This window comes from Perca flavescens, chromosome 8 (genome assembly GCF_004354835.1).
Source record: "Perca flavescens isolate YP-PL-M2 chromosome 8, PFLA_1.0, whole genome shotgun sequence".
NCBI lineage: Eukaryota > Metazoa > Chordata > Actinopteri > Perciformes > Percidae > Perca > Perca flavescens.
Genome location: NC_041338.1, coordinates 39,003,679 through 39,028,504, shown reverse-complemented (window position 1 = coordinate 39,028,504; position 24,826 = coordinate 39,003,679). Strand labels below are relative to the sequence as shown.

The 24,826-nt window shown below is 46.8% G+C and overlaps 1 protein-coding gene across 1 annotated transcript in view; it reads right to left on the bottom strand.

Annotated features, from left to right (window-relative positions):
- nup160 (nucleoporin 160) overlaps positions 1–24,826 on the bottom strand; it is a 55,767-nt gene that overhangs the window by 18,196 nt on the left and 12,745 nt on the right. The window contains exons 11-24 of the mRNA XM_028585178.1: positions 23,564–23,734; positions 20,031–20,130; positions 19,679–19,844; positions 19,370–19,503; positions 18,144–18,304; positions 13,260–13,396; positions 12,105–12,175; positions 11,651–11,807; positions 11,435–11,504; positions 10,590–10,688; positions 10,061–10,180; positions 4,662–4,757; positions 2,821–2,915; positions 237–333 (exon numbers count right to left, since the gene is read on the bottom strand). Coding sequence (XP_028440979.1) covers positions 237–333; positions 2,821–2,915; positions 4,662–4,757; positions 10,061–10,180; positions 10,590–10,688; positions 11,435–11,504; positions 11,651–11,807; positions 12,105–12,175; positions 13,260–13,396; positions 18,144–18,304; positions 19,370–19,503; positions 19,679–19,844; positions 20,031–20,130; positions 23,564–23,734 — 1,674 coding nt within the window. The remainder of the gene's footprint in view (positions 1–236; positions 334–2,820; positions 2,916–4,661; positions 4,758–10,060; positions 10,181–10,589; positions 10,689–11,434; positions 11,505–11,650; positions 11,808–12,104; positions 12,176–13,259; positions 13,397–18,143; positions 18,305–19,369; positions 19,504–19,678; positions 19,845–20,030; positions 20,131–23,563; positions 23,735–24,826) is intronic.

Here is a 24,826-nt window from a genome sequence, read left to right as displayed (position 1 = left end):
AAGATCTTTAGTTACCAGTATTTTTCACATTTTTGTCTGAGATTGGCGTTCTTCCGATATGCTCAGCCTTGACGCATGCGCATCATCTACTATACTATTACAGTACTATTACTACTGTACTATTACAGGGTATTACCTGGTAGACTAAAGGGCCAGGGTATTACCTGGTAGACTAAAGGGTCAGAGTATTAACTGGTAGAACAGGTTAGTGTTAGACTAAAGGGCCGGGGTATTACCTGGTCATGCAGGTTGACGTAGGAGAACTGGACTAAATCCTGGAGCTGAGAGCGTTCACATAGAACCACCACCAGCTGACGGAGACAATCCAGTTGCCTGGGAAACAATCAGCGTTAGTACTGTGAATGAATATTTAATCATCTTTAACTAGTAGAAGCTGAACAATAATACAAAGACTTATCTATTGGTACCAAAGTCTCTTTACACCCTTTCACTTCTTTAAATACAGATACATATATTAGTATAAATATATATCTGTGTATATGTACATGTTGTAGTCAGGGTTCTATTTAAACTTAGCACAAAAAGTAAGGAAATGTGTGTTTGGTAGATTATTTCTCTGTGGTAACAATGCTTTTTGGCAATAAATCTTATACCGTTGGAAAGCCTATTATGTTCCCTTTCAAATGGTGCCCCATTTGTAATGAACATGCATTTGTGGGATGAGAAACAGAGCTGAGTATGTGGGTTGCGCCCATGAAAAATTTGCCCAATCTTCTCTGCTAATGCCAAACAGCTTATTCTGCCATTGACTTGTTTGGTGTTCGGTGGATGATTGAAGTTTGAAGAAACAAGACATAATGGCATTTTAACAATTTATTCATTTCACAACCAGGAGCCTCAGTAGCATGTGGAAGAACCATACACAGCCACACCAGCCTGGCTCCTCCTCCTCATGCTGGTCACCAGCCTAGCTCCTCCTCCTCATGCTGGTCACCAGCCTGGCACCTCCTCCTCATGCTGGTCACCAGCCTGGCTCCTCCTCCTCATGCTGGTCACCAGCCTGGCACCTCCTCCTCATGCTGGTCACCAGCCTGGCTCCTCCTCCTCATGCTGGTCACCAGCCTGGTCACACACTGCTGTGGGATGGCATCCCATTCTTCAACCAGCATCTGTTGCAAGTCAGCCAACGTGGTCGTGTTGGTCACTCTGGCACGAACAGTACGCCAAAGCTGATCCCACAAGTGTTCAGTGGGGTTAAGGTCAGGACTGCTGGCAGGCCATCCATCCTCTCCACTCCCACATCCTGGAGGTAGTCTCTGATAAACCCCGCTCTGTGGGGGCGAGCGTGGTCATCTTGGAGGGTAGAGTTTGGTCCCAGACTGTGGAGATATGGGATGGCCACTGGTTGCAGAATATCATCTCTTTTTGGAGATTGCTTCCAATGATGACAAGCCTTGTTTTTCCAGTGAAGGAGATGCCGCCCCACACCATCACACTGCCTCCACCAAAAGGTGTTACTCTATCGGTGCAGCAATCAGCATCGCGTTCTACGCGTCTTCTCCACACTTTGACTCTATGATCCAACTGCCGTAGGCAGAATCTGGACTCATCACTGAACATAACGTTCCTCCGCATGTTCAGGCTCCAGTGCACGCTAGGGATGTCAAAATTGCTCAAAACTGACGTTCGAATATTCCCTCTAAAATAATACAGAATATTCGAACTATTCGAACATCTGGTTGCGCATGCATCCAAAGTGGCGCGCGACATCGTGACGTCAAAATGATGTCATAACCGGCCGAGCCGAGGTGGTGCACGGTTCTTTTTTTTCAGCGGCGCACGACAAAGAGGAAACAGGAGCCTGAACGAGTTCGCCAACAACGTGCTGCCAGGACTCTCAGAGTAACTGCAGGTCTCTCTGGTAAACTTACCGGGTTAAGATGAGTTCTTTATGGTGAATGAAAGGCTCGATCCGACGAAGTAGGTCATCCAATCAGATCACAGCATTGACGGCAATGCTGCTGCCAGTTCTGCCGTTGTTTACCTTTTTCTTCTTCTTCTAATCCGTAGAAAGGGCAGCGTCTGTAGCCTTTGCTCATTAGCGCCACCGCTGTTCAGGAGAAGACTGCAGCTAGTGTCGTGAGCACCAGCGCAGCTATAAATAGTCACGGAGATCTCATGATGTCACATTTGTATGCTCCAGCTGGGCTGCGTCTAGTATGTAACGGCTTTCAGGCGCGCTAGCAAAGCAGACAGCCAGACAGACTCTGCTACCGCCAGCGGTTTTTTCCACTGTTTTTTTTTTTTTTTTTTTTTTTTTTTTTTTAATTCTAATATTCATTTTCACCTTCGAAATTCGTTTTTTTAAAACTATTCGAATTTAGAATATTCGTTGGTACTAGGGCTCACTCCAAATAATGCCGTAACACCAGCTTGAAGTTGCCCTATCGCAAGGGCCCTATCCAGATCAGTCAAACGCAGCATGCCAATTCCTGGAGCAGACACTGACTGTAGCTGTACTTACAGTAGTAGGGCCCATGCTCACAGGTGCTGTCAGGCACCTGATTGGCAGCACCTGTGAGCATGGGGTACCAGAAGCTCAAAACAAGTGTCAATAGCAGCAGCAAAATAAGCTGTTTGGCAGTGGCAAAGAAATTTTGGCAAATTGTTCATGGGCGCAACCCACATACTCAGCGCTGCTGCTCATCCCACTAATGCATAAACAGGCTTTCCAACGGTATAAGATTTATTGCCAAAAAGCTTTGTTACCACAGAGAAATAATCTACCAAACACAAACGTCCTTACTTCTTGTGCTAAGTTTATATTCATATTTTATAAATCTGTGAATTTGTACGTACATGCTGCAGTCGGGGTTCTGTGTGAGCGCTTCGTAAGCTTCAGCGTTGTGTCCTAGGTCCAGGTGATGTTTGAAGATCCGAGTCCACAGAGCCGCCTGAACACAAACATTAAATACACTTTAATGTACATTAAATACAATGGTGCTTATACATACATAAGTGTATGAATGCTGAAGGTTAATAAAAACCATGCCAATGATTTTTAGTCAACTTTAGCATTCATACACTTATGAGCACCATCACTATGGTGAAGGGTATGTGATGATGGGGGGTATGGTGAAGGGTATGTGATGATGGGGGGGGTGGTGAAGGGTATGTGATGATGGGGGTTATGGTGAAGGGTATGTGATGATGGGGGGTATGGTGAAGGGTATGTGATGATGGGGGAGGTATGGTGAAGGGTATGTGATGATGGGGGGGTATGGTGAAGGGTATGTGATGATGGGGGTATGGTGAAGGGTATGTGATGATGGGGGGTATGGTGAAGGGTATGTGATGATGGGGGGTTATGGTGGGGAGGGTATGGTGAAGGGTATGTGATGATGGGGGGGGTATGGTGAAGGGTATGTGATGATGGGGGTTATGGTGGGGAGGGTATGGTGAAGGGTATGTGATGATGATGATGGGGGTATGGTGAAGGGTATGTGATGATGGGGGAGGTATGGTGAAGGGTATGTGATGATGGGGGGGTATGGTGAAGGGTATGTGATGATGGGGGTTATGGTGAAGGGTATGTGATGATGGGGGTTATGGTGGGGGGTATGGTGAAGGGTATGTGATGATCGGGGGGGTATGGTGGGGGTATGGTGAAGGGTATGTGATGATGGGGGGGTATGGTGAAGGGTACTTTAGTACTTTATATGCAGCCGTTACCTGACTGTTGGTGTGTACTTTAGTACTTTATATGCAGCCGTTACCTGACTGTTGGTGTGTACTTTAGTACTTTATATGCAGCTATTACCTGACTGTTGGTGTGTACTTTAGTACTTTATATGCAGCCGTTACCTGACTGTTGGTGTGTACTTTAGTACTTTATATGCAGCCGTTACCTGACTGTTGGTGTGTACTTTAGTACTTTATATGCAGCCGTTACCTGACTGTTGGTGTGTACTTTAGTACTTTATATGCAGCCGTTACCTGACTGTTGGTGTGTACTTTAGTACTTTATATGCAGCCGTTACCTGACTGTTGGTGTGTACTTTAGTACTTTATATGCAGCCGTTACCTGACTGTTGGTGTGTACTTTAGTACTTTATATGCAGCCGTTACCTGACTGTTGGTGTGTACTTTAGTACTTTATATGCAGCTATTACCTGACTGTTGGTGTGTACTTTAGTACTTTATATGCAGCTGTTACCTGACTGTTGGTGTGTACTTTAGTACTTTATATGCAGCTGTTACCTGACTGATGGTGTGTACTTTAGTACTTTATATGCAGCTGTTACCTGACTGATGGTGTGTACTTTAGTACTTTATATGCAGCTGTTACCTGACTGATGGTGTGTACTTTAGTACTTTATATGCAGCTGTTACCTGACTGTTGGTGTGTACTTTAGTACTTTATATGCAGCTGTTACCTGACTATTGGTGTGTACTTTAGTACTTTATATGCAGCTGTTACCTGACTATTGGTGTGTACTTTAGTACTTTATATGCAGCTGTTACCTGACTATTGGTGTGTACTTTAGTACTTTATATGCAGCTGTTACCTGACTATTGGTGTGTACTTTAGTACTTTATATGCAGCTGTTACCTGACTATTGGTGTGTACTTTAGTACTTTATATGCAGCTGTTACCGGACTATTGGTGTGTACTTTAGTACTTTATATGCAGCTGTTACCTGACTGTTGGTGTCGCCGGCGGCCTCTGTGATCGCCAGAGAAGCCAACTGGATGACAAGTTCAGGGAGACCCACATCCTCCAGGAGACGCAGCACCTACACACACACACACACACACACACACACACACACACACACACACACACACACACACACACACACACACACACACACACACACACACACACACACACACACACACACACACACACACACACACCTTGTTGTAGTTCTGTAATACCTTATTGTAGTTTTGTAATACCTTGTTGTAATCAGTGTTGGGAGTAACGCGTTACAGTAACATAACTACTTTTTTCGGGAAAAAGTAAAGTAACACGTTACTACTGAAAATTTGGTAACGAAACGTAGTTCCTTTTTCAGTTTGGCGCAACGTTACTTTCCCCAGGGACAGATTTCACAGTGACTCTCAGCTAGCTAACTTTTGAGAGCATTTTTAGCTTCGTGGCTTTTTACTGGATGGTGCTCCGAGCAGAGAGCTATGTGACACATGCCCCTACATGGCTGAGGACTGGAGGTTAAATCAGCCGTCCTACAAACACAGCACGCTAGACTACACACAGTGGTGGAGATGGGCTCATATATAGACTAGACTACACACAGTGGTGGATATGGGCTCATATATTCTATATATTCTATTCTCCTTATATATGCTTCCTCTAGGCAATATTATTAGGAAACACTCAATTAACTTTCACTGTTATGCGGATGACACCCAATTATACTTGTCAATCAAACCAGACGAAACCAGTCAGCTAGCTAAGTTTCAAGCGTGCATTAAAGATATAAAATCCTGGATGACCTATAATTTTCTGATGTTAAACCCTAACAAAACTGAAGTTATTGTGCTGGGACCTAAACACCTCAGAACTTCATTATCTAAAGATATAGCTACTCTGGATGGTATTGCCCTGGCCCCCAGCACTACTGTCAGAAATTTAGGAGTTATTTTTGATCAGGATATATCCTTTAATGCCAATCTAAAACAAACCTCAAGAATAGCCTTTTTTCATCTTCGTAACATTGCTAAAATTAGGAATATCCTGTCTCAAAACGACGCTGAAAAACTAGTCCATGCATTCGTTACTTCTAGGCTGGACTATTGTAATTCCCTACTGTCAGGTTGCTCAAATAAGTCCCTTAAGACTCTCCAGCTGATCCAGAATGCTGCAGCGCGTGTTCTCACAAGAACTAAGAAAAGAGATCATATTTCTCCTGTATTAGCTTCTCTGCACTGGCTTCCTGTTGAATCCAGGATTGAGTTTAAAATCCTTCTATTGACCTACAAAGCTCTAAATGGTCTAGCACCATCATATCTAGAAGAGCTCCTAATACCCTATTGTCCCACTAGAGCACTGCGCTCCCAGAATGCAGAGTTACTGGTGGTACCTAGAGTCTTTAAAAGTAGAATGGGAGCCAGAGCCTTCAGCTACCAGGCTCCTCTCTTATGGAACCAGCTCCCAATCTGGGTTCGGGGGGCAGACACTGTAATCGCTTTCAAGAATGAACTTAAAACTCTTCTATTTGATAAAGCTTATAGTTGGGGAGAGAGGAGTTGCAGTGTTCACCTAACTGGCCCACCTGCTTCTCTTCATAATTGTTAGATTAATAATACATAACAAAGTAGAGGGAGACAGGCCAGCCAAGCCCGATCCGCAGGGGAGAGATCTAAGCCCAAAAAGCTACCTCTCCTTATGACCCGTCTCTCTTAGTTACGCTGTTATAGTTACGCTGTTATAGTTCTAGACTGCCGGGGGACTTCCTTCCTTTGACACACTGAGCTGCTCTCTCCTCTCCCTTTCTATTTTCTATTTACTATTTACTTTTACTATTACTATTTGTGTGTATCCAGTCCCAGAAATGCTTGTTACTAATCCTAGCTTCTGGGGAGTTTACTCCCCGGAGTCCTTGTGTTTTTTCCCCCAGCGTATTTCCTTGGAGAACGTTGGCACCAAGATCCTGGTTCCAGCTGTCGCCGTTGTCCTGCTGCACTCCCTGCCGAGCTCAGCGGTGCCCTGCAATGTCATGCTGCTTCCTGCTGAACCCTGCAGCTCCCCGCTACATCCAGTCACTGTTCCATTATTAACGTGACTATCATCGCCACTGTTCATCACACCCCCAACCGGCCCGTCAGACACCGCCTACCAAGAGCCTGGGTCTGTCCGAGGTTTCTTCCCAAGAGGGAGTTTTTCCTCGCCACTGTCGCACTGCTTGCTCTTGAGGGAATTACTGTAATTGTTGGAATTGTTGGGTCTTTGTAAATTATAGAGTGTGGTCTAGACCTACTCTATCTGTAAAGTGTCTCGAGATAACTCTTGTTATGATTTGATACTATAAATAAAATTGAATTGAAATTGAATTGAATATATAGACTAGACTACACACAGTGGTGGAGATGGACTCATACATAGACTAGGCTACACACAGTGGTAGAGATGGGCTAATATATAGACTAGACTACACACAGTGGTGGAGATGGACTCATACATAGACTAGGCTACACACAGTGGTAGAGATGGGCTAATATATAGACTAGACTACACACAGTGGTGGAGATGGGCTCATATATAGACTAGGCTACACACAGAGGTGGAGATGGGCTCATATATAGACTAGACTACACACAGTGGTGGAGATGGGCTCATACATAGACTAGGCTACACACAGAGGTGGAGATGGGCTCATATATAGACTAGACTACACACAGTGGTGGAGATGGGCTCATACATAAACTAGGCTACACACAGTGGTGGAGATGGGCTCATACATAGACTAGACTACACACAGTGGTGGAGATGGGCTCATATATACAGTGGGGGAAATAAGTATTTGACCCCTTGCTGATTTTGCAGGTTTGCCCACTTACAAAGAATGCAAAAATCTACAATTGTAATCATATGTACATTCTAACAATGAAAGACAGAATCCCAAAGAAAATTCCAGAAAATCACATCATATGAATTTATTAAAATTGATAACCATCTGATGAGGAAAAACAAGTATTTGACCCCTTGGACAAACACCATGTTAATATTTTGTAGAAAAGCCATTATTGGCCACCACAGATGTCAAACGGTTTTTATAGTTGGTGACAAGGTTTATGCACATTTCGGCAGGGATGTTGGCCCACTCCTCCCTGCAGACAGCCTCCAAATCATTCAGGTTCCGAGGTTGTCGCCTGGCAACTCAAATTTTAAGCTCCCTCCAAAGATTTTCAATCGGATTCAGGTCTGGAGACTGGCTAGGCCACTCCAGAACCTTGATGTGCTTCTTCTTCAGCCACTCTTTTGTTGCTTTGGCAGTGTGCTTAGGGTCGTTGTCGTGCTGAAACACCCATCCTCGACCCATCTTCAGCTCTCTCACTGAGGGAAGGAGATCTCGGTCCAGAATTCCACGATACATGGCCCCGTCCCATCCTCCCTCAATACGATGGAGTTGTCCCGTCCCCTTGGCTGAAAAGCACCCCAAAGCATGATGTTGCCACCACCATGCTTGACGGTGGGGATGGTGTTCTTTGGGTTGTACTCGGTGTTCTTTGCCCTCCAAACACGACGAGTTGAGTTGAGGCCAAAAGTTCTATTTTGGTCTCATCTGACCACATCACCTTCTTCCAGGCCTCTTCTGAGTTGTCCAGGTGGTGAATGGCGAACTTCATGCGGCCTGTACATGTTTCTTCTTGAGCAGGGGGACCTTGCGTGCGCTGCAGGATTTCAATCCATGACGGGCGTAGTGTGTTACCAACCGCTTTTTTGTAACTGTGGTCCCAGCTGCCTTCAGTTGATTCATCAGTTCCCCCCTTGTGGTTTTGGGATGATTCCTCACCGTTTGCATGATCAGTGACACCCTACGAGGCAAGATCTTGTGTGGAGGCCCAGACCGAGGGAGGTTGGCGGTGGTGTGGTGCTTCTTCCATTTCCTGATAACTGCACCGACAGTTGATCTTTTTCTCTCAAGTTGCTTTCCGATTCTCTTGTAGCCCATCCCAGCCTTGTGCAGATCAACAATCTTGTCCCTGATGTCCGTAGAAAGCTCTTTGGTCTTGCCCATGGTAGTGATGTTGGATGCTGGTTGTTTGGGTGTTGACAGGTGTCTTTTATACAGGTAACGAGGTGAGGCAGGTATATTTGATGTAGATAATTGGTTCGGATTGGGGCTGTGTCTTAAAGAAAGACTAACTGGCTTGTAGGAGCCAGAATACTTGCTGTTTGTCCAGGGGGTCAAATACTTGTTTTTCCTCATCAGATGGTTATCAATTTTAATAAATTCATATGATGTGATTTTCTGGAATTTTCTTTGGGATTCTGTCTTTCACTGTTAGAATGTACATATGATTAAAATTGTAGATTTTTGCATTCTTTGTAAGTGGGCAAACCTGCAAAATCAGCAAGGGGTCAAATACTTATTTCCCCCACTGTAGACTAGACTACACACAGTGGTGGAGATGGACTCATACATAGACTAGACTACACACAGTGGTGGAGATGGGCTCATATATAGACTAGACTACACACAGTGGTGGAGATGGACTCATACATAGACTAGACTACACACAGTGGTGGAGATGGGCTCATACATAGACTAGACTACACACAGTGGTGGAGATGGGCTCATATATAGACTAGACTACACACAGTGGTGGAGATGGGCTCATATATAGACTAGACTACACACAGTGGTGGAGATGGGCTCATATATAGACTAGACTACACACAGTGGTGGAGATGGGCTCATACATAGACTAGGCTACACACAGTGGTGGAGATGGGCTCATACATAGACTAGACTACACACAGTGGTGGAGATGGGCTCATATATAGACTAGACTACACACAGTGGTGGAGATGGGCTCATATATAGACTAGGCTACACACAGTGGTGGAGATGGGCTCATATATAGACTAGACTACACACAGTGGTGGAGATGGGCTCATATATAGACTAGACTACACACAGAGGTGGAGATGGGCTCATATATAGACTAGACTACACACAGTGGTGGAGATGGGCTCATATATACTAGGCTACACACAGTGGTGGAGATGGGCTAATATATAGACTAGACTACACACAGTGGTGGAGATGGGCTCATATATAGACTAGACTACACACAGTGGTAGAGATGGGCTCATATATAGACTAGACTACACACAGTGGTGGAGATGGGCTCATATATAGACTAGACTACACACAGTGGTGGAGATGGGCTCATATATAGACTAGACTACACACAGCGGACCGCTGGGGACTTGTGTCGGTCGCATGGACACGCAAGGACTTCCAGAAAAGAGGCTGCATTTGTCTACGACAATGCACGAACCATCGTTGTAGTACTGTAATACCTTGTTGTAGTTCTGTAATACCTTGTTGTAGTACTGTAATACCTTGTTGTAGTACTGTAATCTGGGCGTGGAGGCAGCGTCTTCGTCCTCGCTGCCTGTCAGTCTCAACAGGAAGTCCTCCTTCTCCACCTCGGTCGCTGCTTCCTGGAAACACTGCAGAGCCTGAGGAAGAAACAGAAGAAGAAGAAGATGAGGGGATGTGAACCAAGCAGAGCCTGAAGAAGAAGAAGATGAGGGGATGTAAACAGAGCAGAGCCTGAAGAAGAAGAAGAAGAAGATGATGAGGGGATGTAAACAGAGCAGAGCCTGAAGAAGAAGATGAGGGGATGTAAACAGAGCAGAGCCTGAAGAAGAAGAAGATGAGGGGATGTAAACAGAGCAGAAACTGAAGAAGAAAAAGAAGAAACAGAAGAAGAAGATGAGGGGATGTAAACAGAGCAGAGCCTGAAGAAGAAGAAGAAGATGAGGGGATGTAAACAGAGCAGAGCCTGAAGAAGAAGAAGAAGATGAGGGGATGTAAACAGAGCGGCTGACAGATTAAAGTGGCGATATATATATTCAGGAGACTGACCTTCTGTCCCTCCCCGTTGGCAAGGTAACACTGACCCAGCATGAAACGACACGAGCCGATGTTCACCTGACACCACGGACCAATCAGACGCACGTATTCCTGCAGGGGGACACAGTGGACAGTGTGCGTGAGCTCTCCTCCAATCAGAGGCTGCAGATTTATCAACATTTCAGATGTCTGCAGAGACGGACCGGGATAGTGGACCAGAGTCTGGTAGGACCGGGATAATGGACCAGATCTGGTAGGACCAGGCTAGTGGAACCAGAGTCTGGTAGGACCGGGCTAGTGGACCAGAGTCTGGTAGGACCAGGCTAGTGGAACCAGAGTCTGGTAGGACCAGGCTAGTGGAACCAGAGTCTGGTAGGACCAGGCTAGTGTACCAGTGGACCAGAGTCTGGTAGAACCAGGCTAGTGGACCAGAGTCTGGTAGGACCGGGATAGTGGACCAGAGTCTGGTAGGACCGGGATAGTGGACCAGAGTCTGGTAGGACCGGGCTAGTGGACCAGAGTCTGGTAGGACCGGGCTAGTGTACCAGTGGACCAGAGTCTGGTAGAACCAGGCTAGTGGACCAGAGTCTGGTAGGACCGGGATAGTGGACCAGAGTCTGGTAGGACCGGGCTAGTGGACCAGAGTCTGGTAGGACCGGGATAGTGGACCAGAGTCTGGTAGGACCGGGCTAGTGGACCAGAGTCTGGTAGGACCGGGCTAGTGGACCAGAGTCTGGTAGGACCGGGATAGTGGACCAGAGTCTGGTAGGACCGGGATAGTGGACCAGAGTCTGGTAGGACCGGGATAGTGGACCAGAGTCTGGTAGGACCGGGCTAACAGATACAGGGAAACCCACCTGCAGTTGTGTGTACTGACAGTTGGCCATCAGACACTCGGGGAACTGGAAACCAGGATTACTGGGCCAACTGGGACACAACGGTTAAGACTCAACACACTACTTTGTGTCTGTCTCTCTGTCTGAGAGAGTATATATATATATATGTGTGTGTGTGTGTGTGTGTGTGTGTGTGTGTGTGTGTGTGTGTGTGTGTGTGTGTGTGATAAAGGATACAGCAGCTGAGCCAGCAGGTTGACCACGGTGGAGATGCTGTGGCTCCAGAGCAGCAGAGAGTTCCCCTGATGCTGCTGCTGACTGTACATCTGAGAGATGATCACCTTCCTGCCTACAGTCTGATAGAAGAGCTCCACCACCGTCTGAGGACTCAGCACTGAGAGACAGACAGGTTACAGAGACAGACAGGTTAGAGAGACAGGTTACAGACAGGTTACAGAGAGACAGAGAAGAATCTGACCTGATCTGTTGCAGGACAGAGAGAGACCGACAGGTTACAGAGAGACAGACAGGTTAAAGAGACTGACAGGTTAAAGAGACTGACAGGTTAAAGAGACTGACAGGTTATCTGACCTGATCTGTTGCAGGACAGAGAGAGACAGACAGACAGGTTACAGAGAGACAGACAGGTTAAAGAGACTGACAGGTTAGAGAGACAGACAGGTTATCTGACCTGATCTGTTGCAGGACTGAGCCGGAGTGTCTGACAGCTGCAACACGGTGAGGTGCTGCAGGTTAGCGTCTCTAGGAGGTCAAAGGTCAGAAAACATCTTTAAACACGTGTCAAAGTTTCTCATCAACATGTCAACAACATGTCAACATCTCAACAACATGTCAACGTCCACATGTCAACATCAACATATCAACATGTCGACATCAACACGTCAACAACATGTCGACATCAACACGTCGACATCAACACGTCAACAACATGTCGACATCAACACGTCGACATCAACACGTCGACATCAACACGTCAACAACATGTCGACATCAACATGTCGACATCAACACGTCAACATGAACACGTCAACATCAACACGTCGACATCAACACGTCGACATCAACACGTCGACAACATGTCGACATCAACACGTCAACAACATGTCGACATCAACACGTCGACATCAACACGTCAACAACATGTCGACATCAACACGTCGACATCAACACGTCAACAACATGTCGACATCAACACGTCGACATCAACACGTCAACAACATGTCGACATCAACACGTCGACATCAACACGTCAACAACATGTCGACATCAACACGTCGACATCAACACGTCGACATCAACACGTCGACAACATGTCGACATCAACACGTCGACATCAACACGTCAACATGAACACGTCAACATGAACACGTCAACATCAACACGTCAACATCAACACGTCAACATGTCAACATCAACACGTCAACATGTCAACATCAACACGTCAACATGTCAACATCAACACGTCAACATGTCAACATCAACACGTCAACATCAACACGTCAACATGTCAACATCAACACGTCAACATCAACACATCAACACGTCAACACGTCAACATCAACACGTCAACATCAACACGTCAACATCAACACGTCAACATGTCAACATCAACACGTCAACATGTCAACATCAACACGTCAACATCAACACGTCAGCTCAGCTCCGTGTGTCAGACTGAACTTTTAGGAAATAACAGGAGAACCATTTTTAAAAGAGACGCATTTTCTGTTCAAATCAAAGCTGTGCAGTGGATCGATCTGGGGAAACACTGCACCGGTTGTGTGTTGTTGTTTGTTGTTGTTGTGTGTTGTTGTTGTGTACTCACATGATGTCCATGGGCACGGAGGAGGCGAGGCTCTGGCTGACGTGTTTGAGGAGATAATAAGACGACAGGAGGCCGGAGCAGCGAGGAATCAGATCCTGTTGGAGCTGCAGCAGCTGAGAGCCTCCACCCAGAAACACCTGAGAGACACACACACACACACACGTTACGAGTTGTTTCTTATTTGTTCTTTTATTAACGGTTGCTATGTTTGGTCAGATGTGTCTAATGAAGGAGTGTACAAACTCATGTACAATTATATTGTTCAGTTTGGTACCCTGGTAGAGAATCAAGGACTGGGTAATAGCACTGGTTAGGGTATCAACCACTGAGTGTGGTGAATCAAGGACTGGGTAATAGCACTGGTTAGGGTATCAACCACTGAGTGTGGTGAATCCCTCCTTCAGTCTTTGAAGTAGTTTAACATGAAGTCCAGCAGAGGGTGCACTTATCTTCAACTTTACAACATGAAGAAGTGTGTGCGTAGGGCTGGGCGAGAAAATCACATATCACGATATTTTTGACCAGTGACCTCGATACCGTAACGATATTGTAGTGTTGACTATTGGTGCTTTCACACAATATTGTGACAGTATGTGTCTCTGTGTGTGTGTGTGTCTGTATGTGTCTCTGCGTGCGTGTGTGTATGTGTCTCTGCGTGTGTGTGTGTGTGTGTCTGTATGTGTCTCTGCGTGCGTGTGTCTGTATGTGTCTCTGCGTACGTGTGTGTATGTGTCTCTGCGTGTGTGTGTGTGTGTGTCTGTATGTGTCTCTGCGTGTGTGTGTGTCTGTATGTGTCTCTGCGTGTGTGTGTGTGTGTGTGTGTCTGTATGTGTCTCTTCGTGCGTGTGTCTGTATGTGTCTCTGCGTGTGTGTGTGTGTGTCTGTATGTGTCTCTGCGTGTGTGTGTGTGTGTGTCTGTATGTGTCTCTGCGTGTGTCTGTATGTGTCTCTGCGTGCGTGTGTCTGTATGTGTCTCTGCGTGTGTGTGTCTGTATATGTCTCTGCGTGTGTGTGCGTGTCTGTATGTGTCTCTGCGTGCGTGTGTCTGTATGTGTCTCTGCGTGCGTGTGTCTGTATGTGTCTCTGCGTGCGTGTGTGTATGTGTCTCTGCGTGCGTGTGTGTATGTGTCTCTGCGTGCGTGTGTCTGTATGTGTCTCTGCGTGTGTGTGTCTGTATGTGTCTCTGCGTGCGTGTGTCTGTATGTGTCTCTGCGTGTGTGTCTGTATGTGTCTCTGCGTGTGTGTCTGTATGTGTCTCTGCGTGCGTGTGTCTGTATGTGTCTCTGCGTGCGTGTGTCTGTATGTGTCTCTGCGTGTGTGTCTGTATGTGTCTCTGCGTGTGTGTCTGTATGTGTCTCTGCGTGCGTGTGTCTGTATGTGTCTCTGCGTGCGTGTGTCTGTATGTGTCTCTGCGTGTGTCTGTATGTGTCTCTGCGTGCGTGTGTGTCTGTATGTGTCTCTGCGTGCGTGTGTGTCTGTATGTGTCTCTGCGTGTGTGTCTGTATGTGTCTCTGCGCGTGTGTCTGTATGTGTCTCTGCGCGTGTGTCTGTATGTGTCTCTGCGTGTGTGTCTGTATGTGTCTCTGCGTGCGTGTGTGTCTGTATGTGTCTCTGCGTGCGTGTGTGTGTCTGTATGTGTCTCTGCGTGTGTGTGTGTCTGTATGTGTCTCTGCGCGTGTGTCTGTATGTGTCTCTGCGTGTGTGTGTCTGTATGTGTCTCTGCGTGTGTGTCTGTATGTGTCTCTGTGTGTGTGCGTCTGTATGTGTCTCTGCGTGTGTGTCTGTATGTCTCTGCGTGTGTGTCTGTATGTCTCTGCGTGTGTGTCTGTATGTGTCTCTGTGTGTGTGTGTCTGTATGTGTCTCTGCGTGTGTGTGTGTCTGTATGTGTCTCTGTGTGTGTGTCTCTGTGTGTGTCTCGTGTGGCCTGTATGTGTCTCTGTGTGCGTGTGTCTGTATGTCTCTGTGTGTGTGTCTGTATGTGTCTCTGCGTGTGTGTGTGTATGTGTCTCTGCGTGTGTCTGTCTGTATGTGTGTGTCTCTGCGTGCGTGTGTCTGTATGTGTCTCTGCGTGTGTGTGTCTGTATGTGTCTCTGCGTGTGTGTGTCTGTATGTGTCTCTGCGTGTGTGTCTGTATGTGTCTCTGCGTGCGTGTGTGTCTGTATGTGTCTCTGCGTGTGTGTGCGTGTGTCTGTATGTGTCTCTGCGTGTGTGTGTGTCTGTATGTGTCTCTGCGTGTGTGTGTGTCTGTATGTGTCTCTGCGTGCGTGTGTCTGTATGTGTCTCTGCGTGCGTGTGTGTATGTGTCTCTGCGTGTGTGTGTGTGTGTGTGTGTCTGTATGTGTCTCTGCGTGCGTGTGTCTGTATGTGTCTCTGCGTGCGTGTGTGTCTGTATGTGTCTCTGTGTGCGTGTGTGTCTGTATGTGTCTCTGCGTGTGTGTGTCTGTATGTGTCTCTGCGTGCGTGTGTCTGTATGTGTCTCTGCGTGCGTGTGTCTGTATGTGTCTCTGCGTGCGTGTGTCTGTATGTGTCTCTGCGTGCGTGTGTGTATGTGTCTCTGCGTGTGTGTGTGTCTGTATGTGTCTCTGCGTGTGTGTGTGTCTGTATGTGTCTCTGCGTGCATGTGTCTGTATGTGTCTCTGCGTGCATGTGTCTGTATGTGTCTCTGTGTGTGTGCGTCTGTATGTGTCTCTGCGTGTGTGTGTCTGTATGTCTCTGCGTGTGTGTCTGTATGTCTCTGCGTGTGTGTCTGTATGTGTCTCTCTGTGTGTGTGTGTCTGTATGTGTCTCTGCGTGTGTGTGTCTGTATGTGTCTCTGTGTGTGTGTGTCTGTATGTGTCTCTGCGTGTGTGCGTCTGTATGTGTCTCTGTGTGCGTGTGTCTGTATGTCTCTGCGTGTGTGTCTGTATGTGTCTCTGCGTGTGTGTGTCTGTATGTGTCTCTGCGTGTGTCTGTCTGTATGTGTGTGTCTCTGCGTGCGTGTGTCTGTATGTGTCTCTGCGTGTGTGTGTCTGTATGTGTCTCTGCGTGTGTGTCTGTATGTGTCTCTGCGTGTGTGTCTGTATGTGTCTCTGCGTGCGTGTGTCTGTCTGTATGTGTCTCTGCGTGCGTGTGTCTGTATGTGTCTCTGCGTGTGTGTGCGTGTGTCTGTATGTGTCTCTGCGTGCGTGTGTGTCTGTATGTGTCTCTGCGTGTGTGTGCGTGTGTCTGTATGTGTCTCTGCGTGTGTGTGTGTCTGTATGTGTCTCTGCGTGTGTGTGTGTCTGTATGTGTCTCTGCGTGCGTGTGTCTGTATGTGTCTCTGCGTGCGTGTGTGTATGTGTCTCTGTGTGTGTGTGTGTGTGTGTGTCTGTATGTGTCTCTGCGTGCGTGTCTGTATGTGTCTCTGCGTGCGTGTGTGTCTGTATGTGTCTCTGCGTGCGTGTGTGTCTGTATGTGTCTCTGCGTGCGTGTGTCTGTATGTGTCTCTGCGTGCGTGTGTCTGTATGTGTCTCTGCGTGCGTGTGTCTGTATGTGTCTCTGCGTGCGTGTGTCTGTATGTGTCTCTGCGTGCGTGTGTGTATGTGTCTCTGCGTGTGTGTGTGTCTGTATGTGTCTCTGCGTGTGTGTGTGTCTGTATGTGTCTCTGCGTGCATGTGTCTGTATGTGTCTCTGCGTGTGTGTGTCTGTATATGTCTCTGCGTGTGTGTGCGTGTGTCTGTATGTGTCTCTGCGTGCGTGTGTGTGTGTGTCTGTATGTCTCTGCGTGTGTGTCTGTATGTGTCTCTGCGTGTGTGTCTGTATGTGTCTCTGCGTGTGTGTGTCTGTATGTGTCTCTGCGTGTGTGTGTCTGTATGTGTCTCTGCGTGTGTGTGTGTGTGTGTCTGGATGTGTCTCTGCGTGTGTGTGTGTCTGTATGTGTCTCTGCGTGTGTGTGTCTGTATGTGTCTCTCGTGTGTGTGTGTGTGTGTCTGTATGTGTCTCTGCGTGCGTGTGTGTGTCTGTATGTGTCTCTGCGTGTGTGTGTCTGTATGTGTCTCTGCGTGTGTGTGTCTGTATGTGTCTCTGCGTGTGTGTGTCTGTATGTGTCTGTGCGTGTGTGTGTGTGTCTGTATGTGTCTCTGCGTGTGTGTGTGTGTGTGTCTGTATGTGTCTCTGTGTGTGTGTGTGTGTGTCTGTATGTGTCTCTGCGTGCGTGTCTGTATGTGTGTCTCTGCGTGTGTGTGTGTCTGTATGTGTCTCTGCGCGTGTGTGTGTGTGTGTGTCTGTATGTGTCTCTGCGTGTGTGTGTGTGTGTGTGTGTCTGTATGTGTCTCTGCGTGTGTGTGTCTGTATGTGTCTCTGCGTGTGTGTGTATGTGTCTCTGCGTGTGTGTGTGTGTCTGTATGTGTCTCTGCGTGTGTGTGTCTGTATGTGTCTCTGCATGTGTGCGTCTGTATGTGTCTCTGCGTGTGTGCGTCTGTATGTGTCTCTGCGTGTGTGCGTCTGTATGTGTCTCTGCGTGTGTGTGTCTGTATGTGTCTCTGCATGCGTGTGTGTCTGTATGTGTCTCTGCGTGTGTGTGTGTCTGTATGTGTCTCTGCATGCGTGTGTGTCTGTATGTGTCTCTGCGTGCGTGTGTGTGTGTCTGTATGTGTCTCTGCGTGTGTGTGTGTGTGTCTGTATGTGTCTCTGCGTGCGTGTGTGTCTGTATGTGTCTCTGCGTGTGTGTGTGTCTGTGTGTGTCTCTGTGTGTGTGTGTGTGTGTCTGTATGTGTCTCTGCGTGCGTGTGTGTCTGTATGTGTCTCTGTGTGTGTGTGTCTGTATGTGTCTCTGCGTGTGTGTGTGTCTGTATGTGTCTCTGCGTGTGTGTGTGTGTGTGTGTGTGTGTGTGTGTGTGTGTGTGTGTGTGTGTGTGTGAATGTACGTTGTCTCCGAAGCGCAGGTAGAGTTTCTGCAGGATCAGCAGGTCTCTGCAGAACAGCGCTCTGGTCATGGTCATGTGACAGACGGCCTGACAGACGACAGAAACAGCCGAGCTGCTGCCGTACAGCTGAGACAGGCTGATCCTCGTGTTCACACTCGCACCTGCCACACACACACACACACACACACACACACACACACACACACACACACACACACAAGGAAGGGTCAGAAACAAGAGTCCACATGGGCAAATACAATTTGTAATATTTCAAGAAAAAGGACCTAATATTTCCTGGGTCTACGTATCAGAACCAAGACAGTGTGTGTGTCTGAGTGTGTTTCTCCCCACCAGGTGTGTGTGTGTGTGTGTGTGTGTGTGTGTGTGTGTGTCTGAGTGTGTTTCTCCCCACCAGGTGTGTGTGTGTTTGTATCAGAGTGTGTTTCTCCCCACCAGGTGTGTGTGTGTGTGTGTGTGTGTGTGTATCTGAGTGTGTTTCTCTCCACCAGGTGTGTGTGTGTGTGTGTGTGTGTGTGTGTGTATCTGAGTGTGTTTCTCTCCACCAGGTAGGTGTGTGTGTGTGTTTCTCTCCCCCACCAGGTGTGAGGTGTGTGTGTGTCTGTATGTGTCTCTGTGTGTTTGTCTCCCCACCAGGTGTGTGTGTGTGTGTATATATGTGTGTGTGAGTGTCTCTCCCCACCAGGTGTGTGTGTGTGTGTGTGTGTGTGTGTGTGTGTGTGTGTGTGTGTGTGTGTGTGTGTGTGTGTGTGTGTGTGTGTGTGTGTGCGAGTGTCTCTCCCCACCAGGTGTGTGGTGTGTGTGTGTGTATTTCTCTCCCCACCAGGTGTGTGTGTATGTGTCTCTCCCCACCAGGTGTGTGGTGTGTGTGTGTGTATTTCTCTCCCCACCAGGTGTGTGTGTATGTGTCTCTCCCCACCAGGTGTGTGTGTGTGTGTGTGTGTTTGTGTGTGTGTGTGTCTCTCCCCACCAGGTGTGTGTGTGTGTATGTGTGTCTCTCCCCACCAGGTGTGTGTGTATATATGTGTGTTTGTGTCTCTCCTCACCAGGTGTGTGTGTATATATGTGTGTTTGTGTCTCTCCTCACCAGCTGTGTGTGTGTATATATATGTGTGTGTGTGTCTCCCCACCAGGTGTGTGTGTATATGTGTGTGTCTCTCCCCACCAGGGGTGTGTGTGTATATATGTGTGTGTGTGTCTCTCCTCACCAGGTGTGAGGTGTGCGTCTCCTCCGACCTCCGAGTCCGTCTCCAGGTCCATCTCTCTCAGCAGAACCATCATGGCTGCCAGCGGGTTACGGATGTCCTGCAGTTTGTTCTGGATGTCCTCGATCACATTGTCACTGCAGGACACATCCCCTCTCTCAGAGTCATACAACTTTTTTATATATATATATATATATATATATATATATATATATATATATATATATATATATATATATATATATATATATATATATATAAATAAAAGTTTATATCTAAATATAATATTAATGAGCGTTAGCGTAGACATACCTGTCGTTTGACAACATGTTCTCCAGGACGAGTTCTGCTGCCCTCTCCGGTGACTGAAGGTGTTCCAGAGCTTTCTCCATCTCGTACGCCATCTCTCCAGAAACAGCATCACTCACCAGACGCAGGCACTGCACCAGCTGCAGGACGTCCCGCCCAACCTCAGGATCTAGGAACACAACAACACACAAACCCTGTCAGCTGTCTGTCTAAATGGGTCAAAAACTTCAGAAAAAGCACAAAAAACAACATGTTAAAAGCGCAGAAAGAAGCAAAGTTAAAAAGTCGGCATCCGTTGGTTAAAGCTTAAAGGTACAGCTACAGTTTGGGGTCAGTTGGTTAAAGGTGTAGTTACCTTCGGTGAGCGGCGTCTCCTCCTCTGAGAACAGGTACTCATCATAGGACAGGTACAGGTGATCCACAGCAAAACAAGGCAGCAGGTACGACACAAAGCCCTGAAACACAAACACACTCCCTAAGTCATCTCACTCTTATTTCCTTAGTTTGGGCTCTAGTTGTCTGTTTCCACACCAGGGCTCCGTTTAAAAACAATGACTTCCTGATTCAAACTGATCTATGAAGAGTTAAAGATGAACTGAACTGAAATAATCAGCATTGATTATGTGGTGGTTATGACAAATAAAAATTAATTACACAAAAAATCTTAATAAAAAAAAAAAATCAATATATCTTTTTTCAAGCAACACAAAAATTACGTTTGTTAGTATTAGAACGCTGACAATTTCGATGACGTCACTGGCATGGTAGGACCTGCGAAGGTATATAGGCAGCATATTAAATACACATGAAAATGATTTAATAATAATTTTAATGGCATGGGTTATGCATTTGATCCTGTGACGGACAGGCCTGCAGTGTCTGACTACCACCACATGGAGGATGATCAGTTTCAGGCTCCACCTACAGTACAGGGTCGTGTGGGGGGGGTGACCAGGGAGTGATTGGTGTGTGTGTGTGTGTGTGTGTGTGTGTGTGTGTGGGGTGCTGCCGGAGCATGGACACTGCAACTGAATCCATCGGTGATTGGACGAATTCATCCAATGGGATCGCTTGTTAAGTTACCTGCACTAAAAATGTTAAAACCAAAATAAATAAAGTTTGAAAAAAGAAAAAAAAAAAACTCCGCTGCACGTAGGAGAGTCACCCAGGTTGACCCTAGATGACCGGAGGATTCACAGGTTTTGCCGTTTACTTTAGCTAGGCTAGTGTAGAGTTGGCAGATTCTTTCCTTGTGGTCGTGATGGATACTACAGATACCTCGTACTATGGAAGTAGGATACTACACAGATACCTCTTACTATGGAAGTAGGATACTACACAGGTACCTCTTACTATGGAAGTAGGATACTACACAGATACCTCTTACTATGGAAGTAGGATACTACACAGGTACCTCTTACTATGGAAGTAGGATACTACACAGGTACCTCTTACTATGGAAGTAGGATACTACACAGGTACCTCTTACTATGGAAGTAGGATACTACACAGATACCTCTTACTACACAGGTACCTCTTACTATGGAAGTAGGATACTACACAGATACCTCTTACTATGGAAGTAGGATACTACACAGATACCTCTTACTATGGAAGTAGGATACTACACAGATACCTCTTACTATGGAAGGAGGATACTACACAGATACCTCTTACTATGGAAGTAGGATACTACACAGATACCTCTTACTATGGAAGGAGGATACTACACAGATACCTCTTACTATGGAAGTAGCAGCTTTTTCTGCGAGTTGAACTCTCTCTGCATCAACGATGTGCCCTGAGGCGGTGGACACCAGCTAGTAGCATCAGGGTGAGTAGAAAGGGTCGGAGTGCTAGCTTGTGGAGTTTGACATAAGTGTTTCCAGCGTGTTTGCTAGCCCCCCTAGGTTGGAGCGTGTGGTATCTAGCTTGGTTTTGTGACTCAATTTCAATGAATGGCCAGTGTGTCAGTCTCAGTTTGGTTGAACACTAAAGCCTCCACGTTAGGCTTCATTTGTGCGTGTAAGTGAACATGTACGTGTTTTGTGTATGTGACAACAACGTTACATCCAGCCCTTTGGCTAGTAGACTAGCTAGCATGCTGGATAACAGCTGAACATCCCGCCCTGTCCTCTGCCTGATGGGCCTGTCTGTGCGGCAGATAGCATCGCTGGTGTTGGTACTGGCCGTTGGTCTATCGGTCGGCCCTGTACTGTAGCCTGAAACATCGATCACTGAGGGTATGGCCTCAGGTTTCAGTCTGTTGGACTTAACCCTCACCAGTGACCCTGATGTATCAAAAGTACAGCTCTCGCAATAGTCGGTCGCTAAAAAAATGCTCGCTACAGACTCGAAATCCAGGGCTGTCGGAGGGCTAGCCAGTTTTAAGCAGCTAGCCATGAGTTTAGGACTGGTTTCATGTCAAAGGTAGCCTGTGGAAAGGTTTGGTAACCCCAGCTGGCTTAGCCCTGTACAACTCATTACTGCAGCCAGGGTCATACAGGATGAAACCTGTTGGTTTACGTTTCCTCAGCCATGTCCGTTAGCCTCAGACTGTTTACCTTCTATGGCTGCTTACCGTGCCAGTGACGTAGCTTATCATGCCAGTGACGTAGTTTACCATGCCAGTGACGTAGTTTACCATGCCAGTGACGTAGTTTACCATGCCAGTGACATAGCTTACCATGCCAGTGACATAGCTTACCATGCCAGTGACGTAGTTTACCATGCCAGTGACGTAGCTTACCATGCCAGTGACATAGCTTACCATGCCAGTGACATAGCTTACCATGCCAGTGACATAGCTTACCATGCCAGTGGCGTGGCTTACCATGCCAGTGGCGTGGTTTACCATGCCAGTGGCGTGGTTTACCATGCCAGTGGCGTGGCTTACCGTGCCAGTGGCGTGGCTTACCGTGCCAGTGGCGTAGCTTACCATGCCAGTGGCGTAGCTTACCATGCCAGTGGCGTGGTTTACCATGCCAGTGGCGTGGCTTACCATGCAAGTGGCGTGGCTTACCGTGCCAGTGGCGTGGCTTACCGTGCCAGTGTGCCAGTGGCGTAACTTAACGTGCCAGTGACGTAGCTTAACATGCCAGTGACGTAGCTTAACGTGCCAGTGACGTAGCTTACCGTGCCAGTGACGTAGCTTAACGTGCCAGTGACGTAGCAGGTTGTGGAATTCCAACATGGCGGCGCCCATGTAACAACAACAACACTTTCAATCTACCATTTTATCCCTTTTAACAAATTCAGCCATTTTTAATCACTGTACCAATGACAAGAAATAAAATACATATGTTATATCACCTTTATTCAAATTCCAGTTCAGTTCATCTTTAAGGAATAAGAGCCTAAACTTCTTCAGCAGACAGGACATGTGGGTGAGTATTTTCAGAATAAGAGCCTAACCTTCAGCAGACAGGCCATGTGGGTGAGTATTTTCAGAATAAAAGCCTAACCTTCTTCAGCAGACAGGACATGTGGGTGAGTATTTTCAGAATAAGAGCCTAACCTTCTTCAGCAGACAGGCCATGTGGGTGAGTATTTTCAGAATAAAAGCCTAACCTTCTTCAGCAGACAGGACATGTGGGTGAGTATTTTCAGAATAAAAGCCTAACCTTCTTCAGCAGACAGGACATGTGGGTGAGTATTTTCAGAATAAGAGCCTAACCTTCTTCAGCAGACAGGCCATGTGGGTGAGTATTTTCAGAATAAAAGCCTAACCTTCTTCAGCAGACAGGACATGTGGGTGAGTATTTTCAGAATAAGAGCCTAACCTTTGTCAGCAGACAGGCCATGTGGGTGAGTATTTTCAGAATAAGAGCCTAACATTCTTCAGCAGACAGGTCATGTGAGTGAGTATTTTCAGAATAAAAGCCTAACCTTCTTCAGCAGACAGGCCATGTGTGTGTTTGGGCTGACTGTGAGACCCAGCGGTTCTGACAGAGACTCCTGGTACTGCAGACAGCAGGCGTAGAACCGGGACCAGAACTCCACCTGCAGCTGGCGGTAATCCTCCTGAGAAAACTCAAACTCTGTAACGCTGCTCTGCAGCTAAAAGAAGGGGAAGAACAGAGGGAGAGAGACAGAAACATTACCATCTGCTCTGTCCTTGTTTAACAGACTGAAATATTTTAAATCACAGCACAAAAATATCTCGTTATCAAGAATGTTTCAAAGCTGAAGTCCACATCAACGTTTCCTATTGCAATGGGAAGAAAGAAAGGAGAGGGGGAGGAAACAGAAAGTACATTGATTAAGTCATGTTTTAAAAGCATTTATCTGGTTTTAGTTTGGTTAGCCAGGTCTGAATGACCCTAACCCATTTATCTGGTTTTAGTTTGGTTAGCCAGATCTGAATGACCCTAACCCATTTATCTGGTTTTGGTTTGGTTAGCCAGGTCTGAATGACCCTAACTCATTTATCTGGTTTTGGTTTGGTTAGCCAGGTCTGAATGACCCTAACTCATTTATCTGGTTTTGGTTTGGTTAGCCAGGTCTGAATGACCCTAACTCAATTATCTGGTTTTGGTTTGGTTAGCCAGGTCTGAATGTAACCAAATGAAGCCACGGTCACCGTCTGGTCTGACCAGGGTTAAGCGTGATTTATGCTTTGGTGTTAGATCATGGCCACAGTGCGTAGGGACGTGGAGATCCCGACCCTACGCCGTAGCCTGACCTCACCCCTGGAAACATTTAACTACATGTCTCATTTCCTGGTTCTCCTTCTCCATCGACACCACGAGATCAAGGAGAGGGTTAACTTCTCCTGGTTCTCCTTCTCCATCGACACCACGAGATCAAGGAGAGGGTTAACTTCTCCTGGTTCTCCTTCTCCATCGACACCACGAGATCAAGGAGAGGGTTAACTTCTCCTGGTTCTCCTTCTCCATCGACACCACGAGATCAAGGAGAGGGTTAACTTCTCCTGGTTCTCCTTCTCCATCGACACCACGAGATCAAGGAGAGGGTTAACTTCTCCTGGTTCTCCTTCTCCATCAACACCATGAGATCAAGGAGAGGGTTAACTTCTTTTTCTCTCTCTCGGCTGTTTGTCTCAGTTTACATGCAAAATCTCCACTTTGGCCGGAGTTTTTAGAAATAATGGTTTTCTGTGATATAAAAACTGGGTTTTTGTGTAAATGA